Genomic DNA, 9,093 nt, shown 5'->3' with positions numbered 1-9,093 from the left:
TGAATGCCATGCCTCTAGGAGTTCCCTGGCTGTTCTCTGTCTGGCTTGCCCTATGATAGTAGTGTTGTCCCAGTCGAATTCATGTTGCTTGTTGTCTGCGTGTGTGGCTCCTAAGGATAGCTGGTCGTGTCGTTTCGTGGCTAGTTGATGTTCATGTATGCAGATTGTTAGCTGTCTTCCTGTTTGTCCTATATAGTGATTAGTGCAGTCCTTGCATGGTATTTTGTACACTACATTCGTCTTGCTCATGTTGGGTATCGGGTCCTTCGTTCTGGTGAGTTGTTGTCTGAGCGTGGCTGTTGGTTTGTGTGCCGTTATGAGTCCTAGGGGTCGCAGTAGTCTGGCTAGCACTGATGATGTCGCCTAGCCAGGGGACGAAACGTTTGCAACAAAAACTTCCAGCTCGGCGAACAGAACCACAACATCTTAATTCCAATTTTTACTGAACTCAAATTCTACCATTTGCCAGGGCAAGATTCTGACCGAAGTTGCATGGATTTCCTCCAGGTGCTCCAGTTTCCTCCCACAGTCCAAAGATGTTCAGGTTAGGTGAATTGGCAATGCTAAATTGCCCAGAATGTTCAGGGATGTGTAGGTTTGGTGCATTAGTCAGGGGAAATGTAGAGTATAAAGGGATGGGTCCAGGTGGGTTACTCTTTGGAGGGTCGGTGTGGACTTGTCGGGTCAAATTGCCTGTTTCCACACTACAGGGATTCTATAATTCTATGATCACCTGGATGGCTGGATTTGTAATCTAGTAGTAATGTCATTATACCATCTCCTCCTCTAGGGGACACAAGTTTAAGATTCTAGGCAAGGGAGATACAAGGAAAAATGTTTCTTGCAGTGAACGGTAATGGCCTGGAACTTCCAGCTTATGAAAATGGTGGAAGTGCAGATGTTCTGAATGGCCTCCTTCAGTGCCATAGAATGATTCTATGAACTGTCTGCTCTCTTGACAATGGATGCTGCATGCCCAAAGCATGGAAGAGGATAGAAAGGTGACCAACTGAAACAGATAAAAGCTGTACTTACAGGAAGAGGACAATGCCCGTATTGGCCATTGCATATGCCAGGCCCAGGATACCACTGCCCATGATGGCATTGCTCAGATTGAAAACTGACATTCCAAATGAGGTTTTCCCATCAAACTGTAATGAGAAAACAAAAATTAACACCCAACACTAAGGGAGATTAAAAGAAAATTGGTTGATTAATTCTCATAATTGTCAACCATTCACTCAAGGGGCTAAGTTCTGCTCCGAATCCAATTGACTAAATTTAGCACCTTCCCCAATTGACAATGTTTTCTTCACAAAATATCAAAAAAACTCACATCTGTGAAGCGAGTAGGTTTCTTCTCAGCATCTGAGTGAGGCAAGAATTCATCGCACTCTGCCGAGTTTCCTTCATTATCTTCGTACCTACAGGTTGGATGGAGAGAAAAGAGATTGAAATAAATGTACATAAATGTCAAGATGTGGGTGGACAAAGTCAGAAGTCACACCACACCAGGTTATAGTCCAACAGATTTATTTTGTAATCACATGTTTTTGGAGCGCTACTCTTTCATCAGGTGAAGTGACCTGATGAAGGAACAGCTTTCTGAAAGTTTGTCATTTCAAATAAGCCTGGTGGACTTTAACCTGGTGTTGTGTGACTTCTGATTTCATAAATGTCAAGTATCTGCAATTATTATGTAATTGTATCTTTATCTCACATGTCCATGTAATGGAGGGTCTATCTGACTATTGATTTCAAAGAGTAGAAGTTGCAAATAAATCAAATCAGAGATTTACTTGTGGCAATTTATTTTCTTCATTCAAGGGATGTGAGACCATTTGGGTGGACTAGCATTTATTATTCATCCAGTTTACCTGGAGAAGGTGGCAGTGAGCACAGCCTATGACTTTCCTCTTCGCTCTGAAAAGTGCAAGTGTTAAAGTCATTGAGCAAGAAGACACAGGCTCGCGCTAGTGCTCTGGGAACATGAGTTCAAATCCCATCATGGCTGCTGGTGAGACGTAAAATTCACCTCAGTACTGGATTCATAAAGCTACCTTTGATTACTGTAAATACCCGAGTGATTCCCAAATGTCCTTTAGGAAGGATAATACACTATCCTTACCTAGTCTGGCCTATATGCAACTCCAGAGCTGAAGCAATGTGACTGATTCTTAAATCCCATGATCTCACTGAATGGTGGAACGACTCAAGGGGCTAAATGGCCTACTCCTGTTGGGAAATTAGCAGTTGGTGGCAGGAAGAGATACCTAAGTAGTCATTAACTAGGATAGGAAGGCACAAAAATATGTTAGGGGTTCCTATGCTGGTGCCCAACTGTATAATTTGAGAGGTAATATATTTTGAGTCAGGGCTGAGGGTTTTTAAATTGCGAGAATCAAAATTAAAAGCATTCCAGAACTGAACACTCCAATTTTTTTTCCCATGCCTTTTATACGTTACTCATATCTTGGAGTGGGAGGGCTGCACCAATAACTTAAATATTCTAAGTCAAATGAACAGAAACAGAATCAATTCCTTTTAAAAGTGAGTTTGTGAGGATGCGACAAGCATGATTTTTCTGAGGGAACAGGAATAAATGCTAATGTAAAGAACTTAAAAATACAGCAACAAAATCCACTGATATGCCAATTAAAGCTCTGGCTCATTTACTGCATTACAATAATACTTTCCAAAATAAGTACGCCAAAGGATTTTCTGGTGGCAAAGCAACAAAAATGTAATTCTCAAGAAGGAAATGGAAATGTCTGCTGTGTTCCACTGTTACTTGATGCTTTCAGAACTGAGCCAGGGGAATTCACTTGCTCCTAAACCAAATGATTCTAAGGAAATAAATCCTCAAAGCCCAGTGGAGCAGAGATGTTCATAGTTAAGTGATCTCAGTTACAGATCATAATATAATGACAAGGCCTACATACATCAGAGGCTGACTGAGGCATAGCAATACACTAAGGACTCTAATACAGACAGTCTAATTACTACTCATTACTTACTCATCTGAGAACAATGTTCCAGTGTTTAAAGGGTAGTAATAACTCTGGGCAGGGAATGGGTGAGGAGAGGACAGAATGCCCCTTTCGTTCCTCTTGGTGACATGTCAGGCCCACATGCCTGAAAGACTGGAACTGGTGCCAGCTCATCATATCAAGACTGGGACAAATTCGAGCAGCTTGGAGCCACACCTGGGTAATGAGGTTAGGTCAGTGCTGGGGGTGGGTCAGATTGTCTCAAGGAGACAAGGTAGAGAACAGAGCCCAGGGGTAGCAATGCCACATAGTCCTCCTCTGGAGTGTGGAGATGATTTCTTCTCCACGGAGATAACTGATTGCATTCACTGTGTCCTCTTTGAGGCATGCCCCTGTCAGGATTTCAGTTGACAGGATGCAGTAATGAGGCTTCCTCCTGATTCAGGCAGTCACTGATGACGGCGAAGGGATGGTAAATATTGCAGCGGAGAAAGAATGGGAAGCGAACAGTGCATAGTAACTTTAATCTCAGAGCCCATTCGTTTCTGCTTGGGTTAACTTGTAATCTAAATCACTGAGTTAAAAAAAAACTTGAGCCTATCTTGACTGCACACCATGTTACTAGAACTTTCAAGGATCTAACCAGCAGAGTTGAGAAGGGGATGTGGTTTATTTGGAAGCTTCGTGTATGAGATGAGCGTGTACTTTTAAGCACACAGGGTTGGGTGTAGAGGACTGACTTGGATAGAGAACTGGTTGGCAAACAGGAAACAAAGAGTAGGAATAGTCAGGGTCTTTTTCCAACTGCAGGAAGTAACTAGTCGGGTACCACAGGGAGCAATGCTTGGGCCCCAGCTATTCACAATATGTAATGACATGCATATAATACAATAAATTAATGATTTAGATGAGCAAACTAAAATGTAAATCAGAATGTAATATCTCCAATTTTCTAGATGACCCAAAGCTGGATGGGTGGATGAGCAGTGAAAAGGGTGCAGATCTAAGGAACACTACAAACAGAATGCAGCAACAGTTTCCCAGTCTGATTACTGGGTTAGCAGAACTGATGTATGAAAAGGGACTGGATCAGTTAGAGCTCTACTCTCTTGAGTTTAGAAAATGAAACGGATTTCTTAGAAATCTATAAACTTCTAACAAGACAAGACAGGGTTAAAGCAGGAAGGTGGTTCTCAATAACCAAACCATGGGATATGGTGTAATCCTCATTTAGGACTGAAGTCAGGAGAAATTCATACAGTGAGAATTCTCTGCCACAGAAAACGGTTGAGGCCAAATAATGAATGTTTTCAAGAAAGAGTCAGGTATTGTTCTTAGGATTAAAGGTGTCAAAGGGTATGGGGAGAAAGCAGGAACATGGTACTAAGTTGGATGATCAACCTTGATTGTACTGAATGGTGCAGCAGGCTCGATGGGCCGAATGGTCAACTCCTGCTCCTGTTATCTATTTTTCTTCCTCAGGGTTTTTGTGCTGACATTACAATATGAAGTACATTTGCTTAGCTTAGGCTGCCAGCACCAATGCGTGCCTCTCTCAGCTGGAAGAGTAACGTGGGATGAAGGGCAGTGAGGTGGGTCATTCCACGGTGTCACCCTGCTCTCTAGATGGGGGTTTCATCCTGGGCTGGAGTAGCCTCTGTAGTTGCTCACCTTCCATTTGATTGGGAACAAACTTAACCCTCAGCCAAGCAGCTGCTTGACATGGTGAGAGCCAGAAAAAACAATGAGTGGAGACAATTATTTGGGCTACACGACCATTATGCTGGTATAATAACCATGCACATGTCTCATCACCAGCAATAAAGAACATCTAGAATCTATTGTAAAATAACAGATCTATTTGAGATACGAACTTTCAGTTGCCATCACTTACCTGTCCTCCTCAGATTGTATTTTGATTGGTACAGTCAGATCTTCCACATGATTGCCATTTGGAATAATTTCCACCATTTCGGCCTCTTTGGCTACCTGAACACACTCCATGTTCCACTTGTTGTCAGAAAATTGCCTTTACTACAAATACAAAACAAAAACTAGTTTTTACTTAACACTGATGGGCCAAATTTTGATCTCAGCAGCAAAACAGATGGTACCAGATACATTTTAGACTTTTTGCCCACTATTGTTTTATACTGAAACTTTTAAAGCCATTTCTGTGCAGCACCTTCTAAACACTACCAGAAACCTTCGTGTGAGAGCCAGTAACTGTCTAACACTGTCACTGATCATCTTAAAGAACTACTACTGAGCAGCTCTGAAGCTGGAAGTATTAATTAAAAGTGAATTAAATGTCAGATCAGGTACAGGGAGCAAAGTAGAAAGAGAGAAACAAAGAATTAGGAGTAACAGAAATAAGATAGAAATAAAGAAAAGGTTTCTACTTCGTTTTGACATTTTAAAACTTCAAAAAGAATTGCATTACAAAGAGACAAGCCCTCAAATTTGTAAAGGTTATAAGTTTCCAAGTCAGAGAGGTTGTTTGCTCATACCACACCATTATAAAAATTCCTTACACTGGAATGGCCAAACACTAACTCTTTTGGCCAATTTAGTGGATATCCATTACATAAGTAAAATGCCATCATGCTGTTCCAAGTGTTTCAATGTCATCGTTTGATCAGCTAGCAGTGTAATGAAGATTCTGAAGAGCAGGAAATTCAGGCAGTAACTTCCTGACTTCCATATTTAACTGGACACCTGCAATCTTCAAAGGTTGCTGTCCAATTCCGAGTTTAATAGCAATAAACGCTGAAACCTTATTATTTTAAAATCCCAGCTCTTACTTTCTCAACCTTTTCAGGCTTCCTATAAGATTATAAGACAAAGGAGCAGAAGGAGACCTTCAGCCCATCGTGTCTGCTCTGCCATTCAATGACATCATAATTGATCTGATAGTCTTCAACTCCATTTTCCAGCTTGATTCCCTTACTGATTACAAACATGTACATCTCAGCAGTGAATATAATGGTCCAGCCTCTACAGTCCTCCGCAGTAAAGAATTCCACAGATTCACTGCTCTCTGAGAGAAGAAATTCCTCCTCATCCCTGTCAGAATTGGGCGACCCCTCACTCTGAGATTATCCTCTCTGGTCCTAGACACTTCCACAAGGAAAGACAACCTTTCCGCTTCTAACCTATCAATACCCCTAAGAACCTTGTATGTTTCAATTAGGTCACCTCTCATTCTTCAAACTCTCCTCCATAGCTGGGATTAACCTAATGAACCTTCTCTGGACTGCCTCCAATGTATTTCTTTCCTTAGCTAAAAGGACCAAAACTGTTCACTGTATTCTAGGTTTGAGCTGACCAATTCCTCGTATTGGTCTAACCAATGCTGATTTTCATATTGAAATAAAATTCAATATTCCATTTATCATCTCAATTCCTTGCTGAACTGATATGATTTCTGGTGTTAACGCACGAGGACCCCTAAACTCCTCCATGTTGAAGCTTTCTGCAGTCTTTCCTATTTAAATAATATTCAGCCCTCCTATTGTTCCTGCTAAAGTGCATAATCTCACATTTCCCATATATCCTATCTGACAAGTCTTTTTCCACTCACTAAATCTGTCAATAATGCTCTGTAGACTTTTAGTGCCGTCTTCACAACTTGTCTTCCTAACTATTTTTGTATTATACACAACTTAATTGTAATACATTCACACTCCTCATCCAAGTTATTAATACGTATTGTAAATAATTGTGATACCAGCACTGATCCCTGTGGCACTCCATTAGTTACAGGTTGCCACTCTGAAAATGCAAACCTTACCCAAGTCTCTCTCTTCTGTTAATTTGCTAGTGCTCAATCCATGTCTTCATTTTACCCTCAACACCATGGGCTTTTACCTTCATATGTCACACACTGTTTACTTTCACAATCGGGACAAAAGTTAATGATAAATAATCCGGTAGGATAGTTTCAAACAGAGCTAGAAAGGGACAATGGGGGAAGGAAGTGCAATTGTCGGAGTTTGAGGCTATTTAGATTCCACATAATACTATTGAAAGTACAATCAGCAGGTAATACTCATTGGATTTAGTCTAGATCAGTGACCATCACTCCCTCACTGCAATTGTCTGCATCACTGAGATCATGCTTAAACTCTAAAATTATCTCTGACAGAACATTCCTAAACGATAGAAAGACGAGAAAGGAAATAAAGTCATTCAATAAGATCATGGATGACATGACAATCCTCAACTCCATCTTCCTGCCTTTTCCTCAAATTCCTTGATTCCCCAACTGCATAAAAATCCCAACCTTGAGTATATTTAACAGGACAGCCTTGACTGCCTTCTGCAAGTTGGATAGATAAAAAAAAACAGATAGATAGATGGATGAACGGATAGATAGATAGGCAGGCAGACAGACATGTAGAAACAGGTGAACCTTGAAAAGTAGACAGGAGAAGCTGAGATAAAGCACTAGGTAAGTACATGTGAATCGAAATATTTGTTCTTTTAGAGGATAAATGAGGAGGTGGACCCTGACATTGGTTTGTCACGTGGTTAACTATCCTATGCACACCAGGCTAGCACGAAGCATTTCTAGTGGCGATCTATCATCTGCATTTTGATGGTGTGGGATCTTGCTGACTTTGATACTGGAAACCTTGAACAGTGCATCAATAATTTCTCAAAACTTATGGCAGGCATGTGAAACACCCTAGCAGCAACACAAATTCAGAAAACTGTCCCTAAATTGCTGAATACTGGATATCGAGATTGTTTGCAAATAATGTCACAGTGTATCAAATAAGGTTCCTCTCCTCCCTTCCCCGAACCCAAACAAAACCATCACATTTTCTTTAATAATATACGTGTCACTTTCACAAACTACAGAGGAGTTGCTCAACAATATCAGTTATGCATCTGACTTTGATCAAGAGAGGTTGGTCAGTAGCATAGGAGGACATATGCTACGGGCTGAGACTCATCTGTCTTCAACGGTATTCTAACCAATACCTGTTTGGCCATTGAGCAAAAGTCTTCATGAACTCCAACATGTGTTGAGATATACTCAGTTCAGAATTGCTGCTCTTGGCAACAAGTTGATATATCACTCTCCCATGATAGTAAGAGGATCTTACTCTGCACAAAGCTTGCATCTGTGCATTTAAGGAATTCCTCAGTTCAAAAAAATTACCTTTCCAACAGATTAACCAAATGTTTTCAGTTGCAGTTCCTCTCTATTTCATACAAGAATTTAGATTGAGACAGAGTAGCTACTCACTGTACTTATATGTCAGGAATTGTTATGATTCCAGCTTGTGCTAATAATAATCACCACCACACAGAGTGAAACTTGGCTGCATGAGCTATAAGCTTTACTTTTGCAATTTGTTTACTGTGGTGGGCAGTTACTGACAATATACAGAGGCCATCAATGTAGAGCTAACAAAGGGAGATCAAAGTTTATTTCAAAAGGAAAAGAAACACGAACTTTGTTACATTGTCCAAAAACTACTGAAATGGGTTATAGAGTCATAGAGATGTACAGCATGGAAAGAGACCCTTCGGTCCAACCTGTCCATGCCGACCAGATATCCCAACCCAATCTAGTCCCACGTACCAGAATCTGGCCCATATCCCTCCAAACCCTTCCTATTCATTTACCCATCTAAATGCCTCTTAAATGTTGCAATTGTACCAGTCTCCACCACTTCGTCTGGCAGCTCATTCCATACACGCACCACCCACTGTGTGAAAAGGTTGCCCCGTAGGTCTCTTTTATATCTTTCCCCTCACAACCTAAATCTATGCCCTCTAGTTCTGGACTCCCCGACCCCAGGGAAAAGACCTTGCCTATTTACCCTATCCATGCCCCCCATAATTTTGTAAACCTCTATAAGGTCACCCCTCAGCCTCTGACGCTCTAGGGAAAACAGCCACAGCCTGTTCAGCCTCCCTATATCTCAAATCCTCCAACCCTGGCAGCATCCTTGTAACTCTTTTCTGAACCCTTTCAAGTTTCACAACATCTTTCCAATAGGAAGGAGACCAGAATTGCACGCAATATTCCAACAGTGGCCTAACCAATGTCCTGTACAGCCGCAACATGACCTCCCAACTCCTGTAC

General features: G+C 41.2%; 1 protein-coding gene across 2 annotated transcripts in view; it reads right to left on the bottom strand.

Moving 5' to 3' along the window:
- The window catches only part of slc38a3b (solute carrier family 38 member 3b), a 138,123-nt gene that overhangs the window by 88,542 nt on the left and 40,488 nt on the right, over positions 1-9,093 (bottom strand). For both annotated transcript variants that reach the window (XM_043707722.1, XM_043707723.1), the window contains exons 2-4: positions 4,885-5,024; positions 1,337-1,424; positions 1,036-1,151 (exon numbers count right to left, since the gene is read on the bottom strand). In XM_043707722.1, the coding sequence (XP_043563657.1) occupies positions 1,036-1,151; positions 1,337-1,424; positions 4,885-4,994 (314 nt within the window). In that variant the 5' untranslated portion in view covers positions 4,995-5,024. The remainder of the gene's footprint in view (positions 1-1,035; positions 1,152-1,336; positions 1,425-4,884; positions 5,025-9,093) is intronic.

This window comes from Chiloscyllium plagiosum, chromosome 18 (genome assembly GCF_004010195.1).
Source record: "Chiloscyllium plagiosum isolate BGI_BamShark_2017 chromosome 18, ASM401019v2, whole genome shotgun sequence".
Taxonomy (NCBI): domain Eukaryota; kingdom Metazoa; phylum Chordata; class Chondrichthyes; order Orectolobiformes; family Hemiscylliidae; genus Chiloscyllium; species Chiloscyllium plagiosum.
This window is presented reverse-complemented; position numbering and strand designations above follow the sequence as displayed.